General features: G+C 49.3%; 1 protein-coding gene across 4 annotated transcripts in view; it reads left to right on the top strand.

The window, feature by feature from the left end:
* Positions 1-744: 744 nt before the first annotated feature.
* Positions 745-19,633, top strand: part of EOGT (EGF domain specific O-linked N-acetylglucosamine transferase) — a 34,703-nt gene continuing 15,814 nt past the window's right edge. Inside the window, exons 1-7 of one of the 4 annotated variants that reach the window (XM_076072051.1) lie at positions 745-1,199; positions 2,937-3,054; positions 3,625-3,735; positions 8,303-8,498; positions 10,400-10,503; positions 11,294-11,402; positions 17,962-18,056. In XM_076072051.1, the coding sequence (XP_075928166.1) occupies positions 3,710-3,735; positions 8,303-8,498; positions 10,400-10,503; positions 11,294-11,402; positions 17,962-18,056 (530 nt within the window). In that variant the 5' untranslated portion in view covers positions 745-1,199; positions 2,937-3,054; positions 3,625-3,709. The other 3 variants (XM_032966658.2, XM_032966659.2, XM_032966656.2) reach the window with 3 other exon arrangements.

The raw sequence follows: 19,633 nt of genomic DNA, 5'->3' as shown, positions 1-19,633 counted from the left end.
CGACAGTGGCCTAAAATAAAAATAAAATGTTTCGCTCCGGATGACCGCTGCAAAGTATTATCTGTATCTTTGATTTAGTGTGCTGATCTTAAAGGTGCATTGAAAATTTTGATACTCCGACTGATGCTCCTGCTGTTGTGGAAGTGACTCATGCAGCCAGCTATGGCTACAGGGTTTGGTGGTACATGTTGTTTATGTCGTTTATTGTGAAAATTCGGTCACAGTCCCTAAGATCACAGTTACATTGCTTTTATGGCTTTATTTTGGTGATGTTGAAAACGTTTTTTGGTTTGGCCATGTTTGTTTGTTGTAGTACGGAGTTAGACTGATGGCCTTAATCTAAGTTGTCTTGTGGTTGTTGTTTGACTTGCATCCCACTGGGATTTTTGCACACAGTGTTGGTGTACTGTGCTTTTTCAGGAATATTTTGCTGTTTTTTTCCTGGACTTTCTGTTTGCACAGTCACACAAAGTCACTTTAAGATGTTTTCTTGTTCATGTTTTTTTTGTTTGTTGCGGTTGCACCCGATTCAAGAGACGAATGGCTCACAGGGCTCTACCAAATAAATGAAACTGAAACCACAATTCTCGGCGCTCAAATGTTTCGGTGGCGCCGATGTTCCTCTTGAGCCGGGACCGCCGTGCCACCAGGGGGCGCAAGCGAACCGGTGGTGGGTGGGTGTTGGTGGTGGGGTGGTAGGTGGTGTGGTGGGGGTGTGGTGGGTGGTGGTGGTGGGGGGGGTGGGAAGTGATGTGGGCGCGTGGTCAGTCGGTCACACTCGGCCACAGCGAGCGACTCCGGCCCACTCACAAACGACCAAAACGGGAGAGTCGCCGGGGCCTTTTACAGTAGCGGCGTTACATCATTAACAGTGACAGGAAGACCCATCAGTCGGGAGCCAGCGGCAGCGACAGCAACGACAACAGCAGCATCAACAGCAGCGGCAACAGCGGCAGCAACAGCAACAACAGCAACAACATCAACAGCAGCAGCAACAACATCAACAGCAGCAACAACATCAACAGCAGCAACAGCAGCATCAACAGCAGCAGCAACAGCAGCAACAACATCAACAGCAGCAGCAACATCAACAGCAGCAGGAACATCATCATCATCAGCAACAACATCGACAGCAGCAGCATCATCAGCAGCAGCAACAACATCAACAGCAGTAGCAACATCATCATCATCAGCAGCAGGTACTCTCCGCAAGGTGTGCGAGGCCCACCACGTGCTGGGTGTTGCGGCTGTCACGGGCTGCGTTGTGCGCGCTGAGAAGGCAAAGCGCGTGCTGCTGCTGCTGGGCGAACTCTACGATGATGATGATGTTGTTACTAGGAACCACACGTGTCTAGTTAGAGCCGTGTAGTAAGAACAACATACATATACATGACAGGCAACTCAAGTTGTGTTAAAGGTTGACATTTCCGTTTTAGACCGCCGGGGCTGGGTGGTGGTGGTGGGTGGCTGGGGGTTGGTGGGCTGCGTAAAGAAGGGAATCGTTGTCTCGAGCTGACTGTGTCAAAGGCTCGGCGTGAACGAGCGGGTGGTTATTCAAGAGCCGCATGGCTCACAGGGCTCTACCTAATAAATGAAACTTGGAACTTGAGTGGGGAGCGGGAGCGCAGTGGTTGGCGCTACGCTGCGCTATGAACACGGCGAACCGAGTTCGATTCCTGTTCACGAACATACCGGATCACGATCATCTGAACCGGTCCCGGGCCCTCCCTTAGGTCGACTCAGCCTCGAATCAATGCCGGGTGCGGTGTTGTAAAACATTGCCACTTGGGGAGACAAAGGCGGCCGGGCGTGGTGTTGACCACCCTCTCGAGTGCCGTGCCGGCTAACAGCAATTGGCCCCAACAGTGTCTACACCTTTGTGTTTGTGTCTGAGCGCGTGGTTAGAATAAGCTAGGAGGGAAGAAGGGCTGTTGTAGCTGGGATGGATTTATAAGAACCCCGGCTTGCTGTGCGTTCTTGGTGACCCCGAGGGGGGTGGGGGTGGGGGATTGTCAATTGTCCCCTTCGGGCAAGTTTCGGCACGTCCACTCCCTTACCCCCTCCCCCCCCACTCTCGATCTCCGCATCTCAGCAGTGCCCCCTGTGTGTGTGTCTGTGTGTGTGTCTCTGTGTGTGTGTCTGTGTGTCTGTCTCTGTGTGTGTGTCTCTGTGTGTGTCTCTGTGTGTCTGTCTCTGTGTGTGTGTCTCTGTGTGTGTCTCTGTGTGTCTGTCTCTGTGTGTGTGTCTCTGTGTGTGTCTCTGTGTGTCTGTCTCTGTGTGTGTGTCTGTGTGTGTGTCTCTGTGTGTCTGTCTCTGTGTGTGTGTCTCTGTGTGTGTCTTTGTGTGTCTGTCTGTGTGTCTCTCTGTGTATCTGTCTGTGTGTCTGTCTGTGTGTCTCTCTGTGTATCTGTCTGTGTGTCTGTCTCTGTGTGTGTCTCTCTGTGTGTCTGTCTGTGTGTGTCTGTGTGTGTGTCTCTGTGTGTGTCTCTGTGTGTGTCTCTGTGTGTGTGTTTCTGTGTGTCTGTGTGTGTGTGTGTCTCTGTGTGTGTCTGTCTCTGTGTGTCTGTGTGTGTCTCTGTGTGTATGTCTCTGTGTGTCTCTCTCTGTGTGTTTCTGTGTGTCTGTCTGTGTGTGTGTCTCTGTGTCTGTCTGTGTGTGTGTCTCTGTGTGTGTGTGTCTCTGTGTGTATGTCTCTGTGTGGGGGGAGCGGTGGTGCAGCGGTTAGCGCGCTGCGCTATGAACCTTGCGACACGGGTTCGATTCCGGCTCACGGCCACCAACACAAGTGACGATTATCTGAACCGGTCCTGGGCCTCCCCTAGGTCGACTCAGCCTCAAACGAGTACCTGGTGCGGGGGAGACAAAGACGGCCTTCATAGCACTTCGCCCCAACCAGTCTGTTCCGGCTACAGGGGGGATCTTTGTGCCTTTTGCAGGGTCCACAGATTGGCGGTGCTCTCTCGTGATGTGACTTGCAAGCGTGCAGCAGAAGAACCTGGCTGGCTGCCCCGGTATTATTGCCAGCACCAGCAGAAAAACAGCAAGCAAGCACTTGTGAGTATGTTTCCACGTTGTTATATTGCCTGACGAACGCCCTCCCGCATCCCATTATTCACACATTTACTCCATTTACCCAACTAGTAGGCTCAGTGGGAGAGCGAGTGTCGTCCCCAAAAGGGAGCTTGCGAGTTCGAAATCCCAGTTTGACTCGATAGCCCATCCATTATCCCCTCGTGGACGATAAAATAGGTAAATGCCATGGTGCGACTCGCCCCCGCCATAGGAATGAGGAATTCCTGCCACTGGCACGGGGCTATAAATTGGAGGCGATCACCGCCTCGGTGATCATTCGAGCAGTAAAGATGGAACGTTGGGCCGACATTGGTCCAACGGTGCCAACCACATGCCACAAACTTTTGGCCCAACGCTTGCTGGGAAATCAATGTGAGTAGTACATCTGAGGGTGGTGCTGGCAAGCCAGCCCCCTCGTGTGCCACAGTGCTGCTCGCCGACAGCAACTTGCCCCAACAGTCTGTTCCGGCTATACGGGGGATCTCTGTCTTTTTGTGTGGGTATATATGTGTGTGTAATTGTAATTGTGTGTAATTGTGCGTGTAATTGCAGTTGGCACATTAGGGGGCACAGGCGGTGCATCGGCCAGTCATCTCAGTCAGTCGACCCATGGCACCTGGGTCTGTCCCAGGACCTCATGCCAGCGGGCGTTCGACACTTCACGTGGCCTTAACGTGCACATAGCCTGGCACAAGCGTGGTAGTAACATCACCGCCACTTCGTGGCGAATGGTGGTTGTTGTGGAATTGTGTGGAGGACAAATGGGTTGTTTTGGGGAGAATTAAACCGTGAAATTCCACGGGTGCTTCCTAGCCTTGTTCTGCATTAATATGTTGAACTTCTTTCGCACCATACATAGCCAACCGCGCTAATCGGAGGTGCGGGAGAGTGACAACAGACGATACGCAACAAAAAGCAGTCCTAAACAAACGAGTTTTCGATGTAGATTTAAAAGAGCCAAAGTTCTAGTGGGAATTCTAATGTTAGATGGAAGTGTGCAGACGGTTGCAGAGGGCGCAGCTTAAGAGCACTAGATGTCCTTGACGGTCTTAGTTTGGCGGGTGGCTAGGCCATTGAGGGGATGTAACCAGAGTCCGCGACGTGGACTATGCTCCAGTGACAAGCTCAGCAAGGTACATGTTGTGGTTCGTTCGGAACGAGCGCTTTTACATACGTTGCATAATTACATGATTCACAAATGCGTACATTTGTAGGAATGCGCTTTATATAACGTGACTTTTGTGTACACACGTTAATGTGCGTATATGTTACGCGTCATTTAAAACTTGTGTTATATAACATTTACACACGGAAAATGCGTTACCGATACAGTCGAATAAATATGCTGTATACTCTTGAACTGCATGAATACGCATGTACGTGGCGGTAATGTGTAAGTCTTTATCTCTTAGAGATGTATACAGCGCCTCATTCCAACATCAACATGTGGGAACGTACAGTGGTTGCTGCTGGTGCTGTGAATGACACTGGAGCAGCCAGCTAGCCAGATTCCCGCACGTTTGCCAGCTGGAGCAAGTCTTGTGTGCGTGGTTTGTTTTATGTGTTTGTGTTTAATTTCTTGTCCTTAGCCTGGCATCTCCGATTAGGACGGTTGGCTACGTACGGTGTGAAAGAAGTTCAACACAATAGAGATTTTTTTTGGGTTAGATCGCGTTTTAAAAATATAAATGTATCGTTAAACCCGCCACCACCCGACACAGCCAACTAGTAAGGTTTGTCGCGTAAACTGAACGTGCCAATTAATTTCTAGTACAGCGCACCGGTGTGTTGGAGAGAGCAAAGCCACAACATTGACAATCTGAGTACGACGTTTTGCCAGTAATTACAACTAGCTTCATCAGGTGACAGCCACAAATCGGGCAACGAAGCAGAGTGGATCTCGTCCATTTCTCCTTTAAAGGAGTGAAAAAAACCCAGCTTTTTGTGTTTATTTTGTTGTTCTCCCCCTGCACCTCCGATTATAGCATGGTTGGCTGCGTATGGTGTGAAACAAGTTCAACAAACATACATACTTATTTTGTACGGATTAATAACAGCAGGTTAAAGATGTAATTTTAGATTTGTTATCCACTCTATTTTTTTTTTCCAGAAGCAAGGTGGATCTCGTCCATCCCTCCTTTAAAGGAGTAAAGACAGCAGTGGGTGTTTATAATGTGATTGATGTTTGGGATTCGTGGCATAAACTCGCAGGCATACATACAAAAAAACCAGCCCATGCTTTCATACTTAACCAGGAGTGGGCTTTTGCTCGCGTTCTATCGGCTTTTCTGACAGGCGATACAGAAGGAGAATTATTATGAGTACATGTACAGCCCGTTTGTCAATCCACTGCTGGATGAGGACCTCCCCAAGCCTTGAGGGTGGCGGTGGGGAGCGAAGATGGTGGGAGCATAGAAGTACAGAACAACGATGGGTTTTGCGCCACTGCCGACCACTGCGTAGCACAACCCCCAGCCAGTTTTAATTAATCCGAGCACTCACTATCCAGTCTCAACCCTGCTTAGCCTCTGAGATGTGACAACATTGGGCACATCACGGGTGATTGGCTGTGTTTATACACGCGGTTTTGATTTAAAATACATTGACACGCCGTAAAAATGATGTCCGAGTCTTTCTCCTTGGCTTTCGTTGCCGATTCAATGGGCCAGGACCAGTAAATGCGTGTGACAAACACGAGGGTCCATTACAGGATGTAATGTTATGTAAACAGTCATGCTAAAGCCAGGATTTCTTCAGCTTTTGCCCGTGGGCCACATCGGAGGAAAGATAAACAGGTCATAAAGATGACAGGCCTGCAGACAAGAGGTGACGAGAGGTGATCACGTGTACTGAATGGATCAGAAATGACGAAGTCACAACGCTAGGTTGCACTGTGCAAATATAGCAGGTCACGGCCTACACGCTCTAGGCTTTTGGCGGTGTCAAAGGTCGTTGTGTAGTGTGGACTTGAGGGTCATGGGGACAGTATTTGGGTGCTTTGTTGTTATGTTTTGTATTGTTTATAAACGCCTACTGTTAGTAGCTAAGACAGTTGTATCACTTTCACGGGAAGGCCAATGACATGACGAGGGTTTTCTTTATTAGAACACCGTCAGTTCAGAGGTCACTCACAGCAGCCCCACCCAATGGAGATGTCACGAGCCGCCACTGGCCGGTGGTCTAGACCAGGGGTCGGCAACCTGCCGCATGCGGAACTTTTAAGGACTGGCTTTGTGCCACGTTATTTACTAAGGACCCACCGTCTCGTATTCACATTGCATTGCGGCTCTTGAAATATAGATGTATTTTTTTACCAAATTCGAAAAAAAAAATGTCTCTTCTCGTTATTTTGGTTGCCGGCCCCTGGCCTCAACTAACGATGGAGTGGTAGCCAAAGGAAGGAACGTGGCCAGGGAGGTCATCAACTACGGAGATGGAGGCACGAAATCAGCTCGTGAGAACGTGCTAAGCGGATTGTAACGATGCAGGATCGTGAGAGGTGGCCAATGGCTACACAGAGGCCTTTTTTGATATCCAGCAGTGGATTAAACTTCAAGTTTCGCGTTTATTTTGTTTAACCAGGTGAGAACTCAAGAGACCAGGATAACCTCATTGGTAATTTGCAAAATTTGATTGATCATGGATGACGATTGAGTCAATCGAACCCAAGTCTATTTATTATTCAGTTTGGCATTACTCACATTCGGCCGTAAGAAATTGTAAACTACATGTGTTGAATAAGAATACATGTGTTGTGTAAAGTGTTTGAGGGAAGCTGCAGTGAAGTAATGGTTCGCACACTGGACTTGCAATCCAGAGGTCAGAAGTTCAATTTGATCTCCCGGCACGGCAGTTGCAACCATTGGTGCCGTACTCTTTGGTTCTTTCGGTAAATTCATGAAAGCTTCAAATTAACATTGGTGTCAGTTTCTTAAATCCCCCCCCTCCCGCGCCGCCTCTGTCCACCGCGCGGTACAAATGGGTGACGCCACAGTTAGTCCATCGGGAGAGGTCACGTGTGGTTGGGTACTCCCACCTCTTCCAAGATGTCTGACCAGCGTGAAAGATTAGGCCAAAATACTCTGTATGTTGAACTTCTTTCGCACCGGACGTAGCAAACCGTGCTAATCGGAAGTGCGGGGTGAGAACTAAACTAAAGACAAAAAGCATTTCTAAACATTTGAGTTTTCAATCTACCTTCTAGAGATTGTCTCTAGACCTCCGTCTAGGGGAGGCCCTTCTGTCAGCAGTGGCGTGAGCGAGCAATTGCAGGGGCTGCACCTTTACCTTCACCTAAAAAAAGTGTGTGAGAAAAAATGCAAACAATTAGCTGGAGGTTGCGTGTTGTGCTCGCGTGCATACGTGCATGCCATTGGCCGCCTCGAAGGGGATTGGTAATGTGTGAGAATAGATGACTTTTTTTCCCACCGTCGGTGACAACGCCACCCACGCACAGTCGCGTTCTAAAGTTGCAGATCGCACCACCACGCCCTGGGGATCGCCCCCGGGGGGTCCTCGCCGTGAACCAGCCCCCCCCCCGCCCCCCTCACGGTCACAATGCTGCACGCTGCTCGTTCACGGGGCTTCATCTCGGGGCTTCCTCGACACGCCCGCGGTTTCTGGGGAGGTTTTTTTACTTTCCTGTCGTTTTGTTTATTCAAAACGCATCGAGGCAGGATCGTCCCGGTCGCGGCCCGGCCTGCGCTCGCTGCTGTCGGCGAGACGCGACCTTGGCGCCACGACGCCAAGGTCGTTTCTGACCGCGGGGAAAAGCTGCGCCCCTTATTGCGACTGCGTGCGGCGTTGTCCACGTATGTACTTGTTTGTATAAATAGTGTACCTATGTACGTGTGTGTGCTTTTATAGTGTACCATGTACGTGTGCGAGTTTGCATAAATAGTGTCCGTATTTACATCGTGGGAAGCGGTGGCGCACTGCGCTGTGAACCCGGCAACCTAAGTTCGATTCCCGGCCACGATAGCTGAAACGGTAGCCGTGAGCAGCGACGGGCTGTCGGCAGCACAGATGGCTGGGGCTGGGTGAGGCAGGGGGGGGTGTGGGGCGTGGAATCTCACGCACAGTTTCAGGAAGCGATGTTGACAGCTGCTGGTGACAATCGAGTGAAAGCGAATCGCAAGGACGTTGTCAGGGTACGAGGTGTCGCCTGCACGTGGCTCGTAGCGTTCTAACAACAACAACAACAAAAATCCCACTCGTCGTGTCGTCGCAGGCTCGAGCCGACGATGGCGCCGTGGTCAGCGCTGTGCCTCTGGGTCGTCCTCTGTCCGTGCCTGGGCGGCGCTCAGATCTCACCGTCAACCAACTTCACCAACTTCAACCTCCACCCTGAGCACATACCCTACTACCTGCACGGCCGCCCGCAAGAGACAGAGTCATGCGTGGCAGACCCCCGGTGCCCGTACAAGGTGAGTCTCAGCGGCCCGTAATGGCATTGCCGAAGTCCGTGCAATTGCAAGGTACAGAGAATTGCTTGTGCACCCTCAGTGCACTCGGGAGTCCAGCTGCAATGCCACCAGGAGGTAGCAACAGCCCCGTTAAGACAAAAGTGTCATCGTGGCACTCGTTTGCAATGGTGGCCTGGGTTACATCACAAGGTCAAATATGTTGACTTCAATTTTCCTTAAACTAGTGGTAGCAAGGCAAATGAACCGCTAACAGAAAGTGCTTCAAAGTGCTAATATTACCCTGGAAGAAATGTGAACGTTGCGCAATGTTAAAATACAAAGTGATCATTGCGGTCAGAACCACATTATTTAAACAGCGCAATATGAATAAAGTGCGCCTGTCGTTCCCCGAAGAAGACCAACAGGTTTGAATTCAAATTCAAAGGAGAGGAGGGAGAACTTCCAAGATGGAAGTAGAAGTTCTAACAGTGCAAGGATGTTGGCGCATGTCTCTGGAGTCTGTGCACGGTCACCGCATCACGACGCTTTCAGACACGCTTCTGCGGCCATCTGGAACACTCTTCCTCCCGATATTTTGTGAATCCACTGGAGCTTTACACTTATTTATCGTCTACATTGTTAGCTCATTTCTTTAGAAACTGCTTTTTGTGTTGAGTTTGTTGTTGTCCTTCCACCGCGCCTCCGATTAGCACGGTTGGCTACGTACGGTGTGGTCGAAGTTCATCAGGCAGATACACACATCTTAGGTACAAGGAAGCAAAAGAAATAGGTTAAAGGGCAAATTCCTGTAGCTAACCTTGCAAGAGAACTCTCGGCCAATGTGTTTCCCTGCTGATTGTTGAGTGATTGACCGAGCCTCAAGAGTTGTTCTTGTTTTCAGGTGGGGACTGGTTGGGATGGTTCAGGCCAGGTTTAGACATCATTTGGAGCACTGGTGCCATTGTGTATATTTGGCCCAGTATTAAATCTAGGCCACCGAGTTTGAAATAAATTAACGTCTCAAGTAGTTTCCTTCCAAAAGGAGTGCAACATGGTGGTCCCTTCTTTTTTCACAGCCCTGAGCCAGTGGGTTGGAATCCCACATTGCTATGGCAGCAGAAGAATCTATGCAGAGCACAACCACTGTTGACTTCCCGCAGATGGATCGTCATTTTATTGACCCTGTAGGATTGAAGTACTGTGGGGATGTTACAACTACATCTCCGCTGTCCAGAAACACGAGCATGAGCGTCACGCACACTGCGGTCAAAGACATAAACTAACTGTATCGTGCGTCACACACCTATATTGTCGTTACATATTCTTGCGTTCACTGTCGTCATGTTTACACGGTCATCGGTACGGTCAGTGGTGATTTCGTTTGTAATAATAATAGTGTGTGTGTGTGCAGGGGCCTTGATTTGAGAAAGGCATCTTTAAAGCAATAAAGTTCGATTGATTGACGTTACAGTGGCGGATCAAAGGCGGGAGGGGGGGGGCAATCCAGGCAGTGCCCCCCTTTTTGAAATGTAAACATACAAATATGTTGATGTATTATTAATGTAGGGCCCTAATTAAATATTCTTGGTACGATTGTGACTGCTCCCGGCCCCCGCCTTGGGAAGTTTCAAGATACACCTCTCTGCTTGTTCCTCTATTCGATCGGCCCTGCCGTGATGATGGCGTGGTGGATGTGTTGCCTGTGTCTACATCTGGTCGTCCTTGTAAAAGGGCTGCTCGGCTCAATGGGTTCCGAGGCCAGCTGAAAATAAAGTCTTGAGCGCCGAGTATACGAACACTGGTTGTGCACACATTGGGCTACGTGCTGCGTTATCATAAATTCACTGCACACAGCGGTGAGATGCGTGCTCGCGCGAGATGACGCGACGAGAAGGATTGGGAGCGCTGCTGCTGTCGCACAGAGACATCTGTCGAGGGTGAACTCCTCTTGCTGGGGCTACGAGGAGGGGTGCGTGCCACGCCACAGCTTCCGCTTCCCGGTCTGCTCATCCTCCAACACCGCCTGGTCAGCGCACTTAACCCACTGATGCACCACACTGTATCCGAAGCATTGGCTCTCTCACTGTCGCACTATTGGCACCCTCCCAGCTGTCATGGCACCCTGCTTTCTGGGTTGTTACCCTTCCTGCTGTGCCACGTTGCCATGCTTCATAATGAATGTTGTGGAAGTGAAAGCCAGCCCTGCTTTAGCAGCAGTCGCTCTGTTGTGGCCAGCCACACTCCTGTCTGTACTCTGTCTCTGTATACTATTTTTATACTGTTGAGTTCCCTCTACTGTACTCTCGTTTGTCCCGTCTGTTGTTTGTAAACTCTCACTTGTGCCGCATTGGCTGTCTCTTCTGCACCGCCTCCTTCCATGGATTCCTACCACAAATATCTGTGGTGAGCTTTATGGGGTAAAAATAGTTTGGTTTTAGTCTTTGATTCCCTTTCCTATACTTTTTGTAATTCTATGTTGTTGTAACTTTCTGATCCGCCCCTACTGGATATCTGTATAAAAAAAGAGCTTCATAACTCATCAGATTTCTCCAGGATTAATAAAAATTCGGATTTAGATGTGTCAATCTGCTGCTGGAATGAAGCCCTCCTCATTCTTTGTCGGCCATGAGGATTGCTTGGCCATACATCACCGCGCTGATCAGTGCCGTTGGGTTAAATGACCGGTTTGTATATCATGTACCACTGGTGTTAGCTGCGGCCGGGAAACGTTAGCCGTGGCCGGGAACGAAACCCGCGTCACCGGCTTCATATATCGCAGTGCCGCCAACGGCGTTCGCCGGCCGTTTTCTTTGCAGGGCCAACTCCGTGGAGGCGGCGGAGTACCTTTACTGGCGTCAGGCGGACTTCGGCTACGTGAAGGAGCGTATGGGAGAGCTCAAGACCCTGTGCCGAGCCAGGCAAACGGTACGGACGCTACACAACCCGTCCCCCCGCTCCCACACCGAGGGGGCTGTCGGTGAATTTTGTCAAACTGCACCGCTTTAAATCGGGGTTGGGTAAACATGCGTGGTTCCAGAGAGATATATATATGGGCCGTGACTTTGTTTCGTTTGGCTCCACACCTCCGATTGGTACGGTTGGCTACGTACGGTGCGAAAGAAGTTCAACATACATACATACATAGAAAGTGCACTTCCTGGTACATTTCTATATTGTTTTTGTGATTCTGTCATCACTTCGGGGTGTACAATATGAGGGTTGGTGGCTCTATGCCAGGAAGTGTTTATAGGTAGTTTTGTGCGTTCTGCCCTCACATCACATGATGCCATAGTAATCTGCACAGAACAGTCATGGGATCTCTTAAGCTGTAGGTTTCATATCCCTTCCAGCGATTGCATGACGTTGAATCCACATTGCAATACGAATAGGGGGGACGTTCTGGCAAACGAGCTGTAATCGCTCTTCAGAGTTGTAAAGTAGTGCGGCTATACCATGCAGGACTTATTCTCACGCTTTGGGGTGGAGATTAATTTCAAGGATATATTCTTTTTTTGGCCAGTTGTACAGTTTTCGGGGTACATTCCAAACACTTTAAGGATGTGGTTAATACTTTGCGTGACGTCAAGTGGCTTTCTTTACTCAGGAGTTGTTTTTCAACCTATTAGGACTGTTAAATATTATAGAATTGATCTGTTCACCTTTCTTGATAAGGGAGAAATGCTCTGTATAAATTCCACGGTGTAGGTCGTAGTCTGGCAACTGACTTACTCAATGCACACTGGTATGGCCATGGTTGCATTTACAGTTCCATTAAACTTCGTGTGCATTGCAACCCATTCAACTGAATCCATAAATAAGGATTTTTTTTCTCAAACTATTTTATTTTTACCAGGTAAGGCCCACTGAGCTATATAGCTCTTTTTCAGAAGTGAATGATAACTCACCAAAGTGGCTTATCACCATGCGGACATTTATAGCAGCCAGATACTCTAAGCGAATGTTTCTAAAATGTGGAGGGAAAAACTGGAGGACCCGGCAGAAAAATCGACGCCACCACGGGGAGAACACGCAAACTGCAAATATACAGACGTCAGGGTTGGGATCGAACCCACGACCTCCTGTATGCCAGGCGAGGGAGTTAACATCTCCTAGCCACCGCGATTACCTTTAAAATAACACCTGATGTCTATTTTTCGGACGTTTTTGAAAAATGACCACCGTCAGATTGCCTCGTTTGTGGAAGTGCCCTTGTTTCGTCTCGTTTTTTTTATTAACTCCTTGGCGTTGTCTCCCACTTGTTTGATCTTTTGTTTGTTCAGTTGCGTTCACTCCATGGATCCGAACGTAACACTCGCACGTGATTTGCGTTAATGGAACATGATCGCCTCTCATGTGCAGAGCCTCGAAATTTGAGACGGAGTTTTTTGTATTCTCCGAAGGAGTCGGCCTCTTAACAAATTTGCCTGCCTTGCGATTTGAGAAATTGTAACGAATCAAGGCTGCGATTTGATTCGAGAATGTATTTTATGTTTACACCGTTGGCCATTGTAGCCCCTCGCATGAAATGATTACATACAACATAGACAAATCAAACAAATACATCGATTCCCACACACAACACACACAATTCGGCACATGTAAGTGTAACATTCGCAACAATATTCTATGGTTCTTTCGGTAAAGTCACGTAGATAGAAAAATAATAACAAATAATAAAAATGAAAATAAAGTGAATACAAAATAATAAAATATCACGACATTTCGATCACAACACAAGCGGTTCTCATCAGGAACAGGGAGGTTAGCCTCTGAGGGCAAGCTGTTTATAAAGGTTTAGAGATGGGCGGGGCAGCTAATGTTAATATGTAGGAGAGGACCCCGACACCGGCAGTAGGTCTACACCAATCAGAGAGCTGTTTATAAAGGTTTAGAGATGGGCGGGGCAGCTAATGTTAATGTAGGAGAGGACCCCGACACCAGCAGTAGGTCTACACCAATCAAAGCATTGCATCTCGCTCCACACACTCACACTGCTGACGGTGGAGGTGGACAAGAAATCACAAATCAAGTCATGACCCAAAGTGGTTGATGACATCTTTCCAATGATTGCTGAGTTTAAAACCTTCCTCTCGGTTGAAATTGTCTCTGTGTCTGTATAGACAGATGGCTTCATGAACGAATCTTTGCTGATAGCCAGTCGGCTTGCAAAGTACCATCGTCTTAGAGAAATCTATTTCATGTGAGCAAGCCGCATTAAAGTAATGATCAGCCACGGCAGAAGTATTGGTCCTGCCGTGTTTCAGATCTGCCTTATGTTCACGAACACGGTCTGATACATGTCATGTGGTTTCCCCAATGTAACTGCTGCCAGGATATTGCATGTCAGGAATCTTGTCCTTCACAAATGGGATCAGGTCACGAATTTTATGCACGGTGTTAAATCGGAACTGGATCTTGTGTTTGTTCAAGATTTTGGAAAAAAAATTGGTTATCCCTGCTATGTAAGGTAAGGTGATGGTTTTGTTTGGATCTTCTGATGGCTCCTTCCTCACGGCTGGGGTGATGGTTTTGCGGATTGTGTAGTTAGAATATCCATTCGCCTTGAGAACCCGGTGTACGTGTTTGAGTTCACTGGTCAGGTGTTCATGGTCGTAGATACATTGAGCTCTCTGGTGTAGCGTTTTGATGAGGGAATTCTTCTGGGATTGATGGTGGTGGGAATCAGGTTTTAGGTAGGCGTCAGTATGGGTTACTTTCCTGTAGACAGAATGGCTCATTGAGCCATATGGTCTCCTTTTGATTAAAACATCTAATAAGGGTAGCATGCCATCCTTTTCTACCTCCATGGTGAATTTTATTGCTGGGTGTATTAGCAACAATCAATTATAATGTGTCTTGAGCGTAAGAATCGATTTAAATTGACGGCTCGATGCGTCAGTATGTATCTAAAGAGCGGCAAGAAGCTCTAGACCTCGCCTCACGAGTGTACCCGGTTCATTGTGACATGGCAAAGAGATTATCTTGGTTTAAAAAAAAAACTAGGTTCCAAACCTTTTTTTTCTGAATGCAAGTGTTGCTGCTGCAGGGGGTTGTCATTGTATTGTCAAAAGGGTCTCAAAGAGTAAACAAATAAGAGGATTGGTGGCTTTTACCACGAGAGCTCTTATCGGATTTCTAAGGCGGGGCCGCCGCCTGTGATGTCTGCCTGCCCCAGGGAGGGTGTCAAGAGCCGGGAATGAACTTTCGAAAAGGTTTCCCACTCGCTGGAGAGCGTTCGACTGCAGCGTTCGGTCTCAGCACCGATCCCTCTTCTGAGATCGGTTCTTACACGATGCTTGCGCCATATCCTGCGCGTGCAAACCCGTGCATGTCGTGTTTGTGATTTTATCACGTGACCCCCGCCCCATGCAAACCACTAGGGGCAATACAGAAAATAACACCCTCTCAAAATGCCGTTGTGTTCCCCAATTATGTTGGTGGCATCTTCTTTGGTTCTTTCGGTAAAGTCACCACGTAGAATGAGAATAAAATAATAAATTAATGAAATGAAATAACACAATAAAATTCTCACGACGTTTCGGCCACAACACAAGTGGCCTTCATCAGGTGAAGGGACAGTCTCTGTGTTATTTTATTAATTTATTATTTTATTCTCATTCTACGTGACTTTACCGAAAGAACCAAAGAAGATGAATCCTTGCAGTCACGAAAGCTTTAAATCGAAAAATGTTGGTGGCAGCAAAGACATAATTGTCAAAGTGACCCGCGCGAGATGTTCTCTGTCCGTACGGACGCAGGCAGGGTAGGGCAATCGTGTCGAGGCCTTGATGGCCCCACGTGGGGCGAGTGCTGTCACTCACGGCCGTGGGATGCTGCGCAGCACGGGCAAGCGTCTAGTCACGGTGCAATGGTTTTGCACGAAGCAACTCCAGTTGTTATGCATGTGTGTGCACGTTGAACTTCTTCCGCGCCGTACGTAGCCAACCGTGCTCATCGGAGGCGAGGGGGGGGGAGGATAATAAACTAAAGACAAAAGGCAATTCTGAATTAAAATTGAGTTGTGTGCTTCCCTTGTGAAGTGTTGTCCAGGATACATTAATGTCTTTTGAGCCGCTTAGAATCAAGGGAATTTCGTATTTAATTACTAAAGGGCATAACTTCTTACAGACGGGATGACTTGATACGCACCAGACACACATCTGACACTAGCCATTAAATGCGCACCAGACACAAACCACTCACATGACACGCACCAGACAATAACTAGACACTCACCAGACACTCACCACTCACCAGACACTCACCACTCACCAGACACTGACCAGACACTCACCACTCACCAGACACTCACCAGACACTCACCACTCACCAGACACTCACCATTCACCAGACACTCACCACTCACCAGACACTCACCAGACACTCACCACTCACCAGACACTCACCAGACACTCACCAGACACTCACCACTCACTCACCAGACACTCACCACTCACCAGACACTCATCACTCACCAGACACTCACCAGACACTCACCACTCACCAGACACTCACCACTCACCAGACACTCATCACTCACCAGACACTCACCAGACACTCACCACTCACCAGACACTCACCAGACACTCACCACTCACCAGACACTCACCACTCACCAGACACTCACCACTCACCAGACACTCACCACTCACCAGACACTCACCAGACACTCACCAGACACTCACCAGACACTCACCACTCACCAGACACTCACCACTCACCAGACACTCACCATTCACCAGACACTCACCAAACACTCACCACTCACCATTCACCAGACACCACTCACCAGACACTCACCACTCACCAGACACTCACCATTCAACCTGACACCAGACACCCAATGCTTGCGAGACACACAAAACTCACGTGACAACTCACCACTCACCTGACACTCAATAAACACTCACCAGACACTCAACACTCATCAGACACTCACCAGACACTCATCACTCACCAGACACTCACCAGACACTCATCACTCACCAGACACTCAATAAACACTCACCAGACACTCATCAGTCACTCACCAGACACTCACCACTCAATTTGACTGCTCACCTCTGACCGGACACCTCTCACCAGACACTCACCAGACACTCATGGTGAGTGTGTTTCACTCACTATTTTAAACTACTTTCCCACCTGATGACGGACGCTTGTGTTGCGCCCGAAACGTCGTGATTTATTTTATTTTATACCTACGTGGTGTGGTGCGTAACAGCGCAGGTGAATCACACCGACGATGGTGGATGAGTCTTGGCAGGGTGCCTCTAACAGGCTGTAACTGCAGCAGCACATTCACAGCAAGGCCTGGGATAAAACGTGCGGGGTGTGGATGGGGTGGAAGCTGTAAAGATGGACCTGAAATCGAAGCTCGCTCCTTGGAAAGTAACGCCTCATCTCCTCCGCTGCTTGGCTCTGTCGCACGGCCGTCGTGCACGCCTGTTTACCGGTCGGTTTCCCTGTCGCCTCGATGCACCTGGTGGTGTTATGTTGCGCCGTCCGTCTCGACGCTTCTGTCTTTCGTCTCCACCGACTGCTTGCGGCGGCGCTGGTGGTCGTGGTGGTGGTTGTGGTGGTTTTAGTCGTGGTGGTTGTGGTGGTAGTTGTGGTGGTTGTGGTGGTGGTGGTTGTGGTGGTTGTTGTGGTGGTGGTTGTGGTTGTTGTGATGGTGGTTGTGGTGGTTGTTGGTGGTTGTGGTGGTTGTTGTGGTGGTGGTTGTGGTGGTGGTTGTTGTGGTGGTTGTGGTGGTGGTGGTGGTTGTGGCGGTGGTGGTTGCTGCTTTCGTTGTGGCGGTGGTTGTTGGTCTTAGGGGAGCGGTAGTGTAGTGGTTAGCGCTGCGCTGCGAACCCGACCTCGATTCCCGCTCATGGCCAACATCGGTCCTGGGCTTTCCCCTAGGTCGACTCGGCCTCAAATGGGTACTCGATGCGATGTGTAAAACGTCGCCACTGGGGAGACAAAGGCGGTCGGGCGTGGTGCTGGCCACCCAGCCCCTCGTGCGCCACAGTGCCGGCCTTCATCGGTGCTGCTCGCTGACAGCACTTGCCCCTACAGTCTGTTACAGGCTACACTGGGGATCGTCGTCGTTAGTATGTGCGTCTGTGTGTGTGTCGTGCGGTGTGTGTGTGTGTCGTGCGGTGTGTGTTCGTCTGTGTGTGTGTGCGTGCGGCGTCTGTGTGTGTGCGTGCGGTGTCTGTGTGTGTGTGCGTCTGTGTGTGTGCGCCTGTGTGTGTGCGTGCGGCGTCTGTGTGTGTGCGTGCGGCGTCTGTGTGTGTGTGCGTCTGTGTGTGTGCGTGCGGGCAGCGGTAGTGCAAAGGTTAGCGCACACAGTCAAAAGTGACCGGCTGTGGTGCTGCCCACCCACCCCCTCGTGTGCTGTGCCGGCCTTCACAAGCTCTGCTCGCCAAAAGCTCTTGCCCCAACGGTCTGTTGAGCTTATACGGGGGGGGAATCTTTGTATTTGGTTGTGGTTGTGCAGGGCGACTCGTCCCTCACGTGTGTGAAATACACACGCTACTGCCGCGCCACCAACCTCTACGTCGACCTGCGCAAGCCCCGACGCGGCACCGACAGGTGAGGCCGCTCCGCGTTTCACCTGCCGCCGACACCAAACAAGCGGCCTACCGGAGGGGAGAGGAGGGATCGAGCGTTGCTCCACTGCATCCTGGGTCTTTCGTTCGGTGCATCTCACCAACAACCGAATCGACGTTCGTCCGAACTGTGCTCCTGGGTGTGAGGATCGCGATGCGCAGATGCCACGCCGAGACGGGCGGTGCCACCGTACGACGCAGGCCGTAACGGATGAGATTAGTACAGAAGAGACAGGCGGATGGGACAAGGCAGTAGTCCGTCATCGATGACGTGCTGCCGTGATGCTCACTTGTAGTACAGAGCCTCGCTTGCAGAGTTGCTGGCTCGTGCACTGATGGACCCCTGTGTGAGTCGCCCACCTGCGGGGGATGATGGTGTTGATGTTGATGTCCGTCGGGGGCAGTCGAGAATGTGGGTTTGTGACAAATCTGTCTGTGCGGAGGATTTTGAGTATTACTGCTGTCCGTCTGTAAGGGTGGGTTTTCTCTGGGCAAGTAATTGTTTGTAATCACATTGATTGCCATTGCTTTGTACACTCAAGACCCATGCATCGAATCACGCTAGCGAAATTACGTGCTTTAACATTTTTGCATATCCTTCAGAAAATTACACGCCCACGTTGCATTTATGGTGGTGGTGCAAACAAAGACAAAGATCCCCCATATAGCCTTAACAGACTGTAGGGGCAAGTGCTGTTAGCGAGCACCTATGAAGGCCGGAACGGTACACGAGGGGGTGGGTGGCCAGCACCATGCCCGACCGCCTTTGTCTCCCTAGTGGCGATGTTTACACACCGCACCAGGTACTAATTTGAGGCTGAGTCGACCTAGGGGAGGCCCGGGACCGGTTCAGATAATCGTCACTGGTGTTGGCCATGAGCGGGAATCGAACCCGGGTCGCCGGGTTCATAGCGCAGCGCGCTGACCGCTACACTATCGCTCACAACTGTACAAACAAGACGAAGCACACAAGAAACAATACCAAATAATACGAAAAGGAATTGATCCTCAAGTCGAATCAAAGACACCAAAACTTGACAATTCACAAATCCCTAGGGTGGGTGGGAAAAAATGATTACATTCCTTGACTGCAGTAATTCATATTCTTAGTTCTTTCGGTGAAGTCACGTTGAAGGGAAACAATAAAATATATATAAAACAATAAAAATTCTCACGACGTTTCGACCATAACACAAACGGTCGTCATCAGGTGTGTCGGTTTGCATAAATGTATTTATTTTTAAACGGTGTATTTATTTATTTATAAAAAAACGTTAGCGCCACGCGCAGCGATTTGGCAGTTTATTTAGAAGGACGAGTCCATCTATGTTCTGAAAAGAGGAGGGGGGAGACGAAAAATGTAATGTATGCTGTCTGAAAGCCACTGTAAGCGTGAACAATCAATTAATACCTGAAATGGTTTATCAAATCTTTCCAATGATTGCTAAGCCAGAATCCATCTTCTCGGTTGAAATTGTCTCTGTGCTTGTATATGTGGATAGCCTCATGAACGAATCTCTCATGGTAGCCAGATGGCTTACAAAGAACCTCTGTCTTGGA

This window comes from Petromyzon marinus, chromosome 36 (assembly GCF_048934315.1).
Source record: "Petromyzon marinus isolate PM22_M1 ecotype Great Lakes invasive population chromosome 36, UKy_Petmar_22M1.pri1.0, whole genome shotgun sequence".
Classification (NCBI taxonomy): domain Eukaryota; kingdom Metazoa; phylum Chordata; class Hyperoartia; order Petromyzontiformes; family Petromyzontidae; genus Petromyzon; species Petromyzon marinus.
This window is presented reverse-complemented; position numbering and strand designations above follow the sequence as displayed.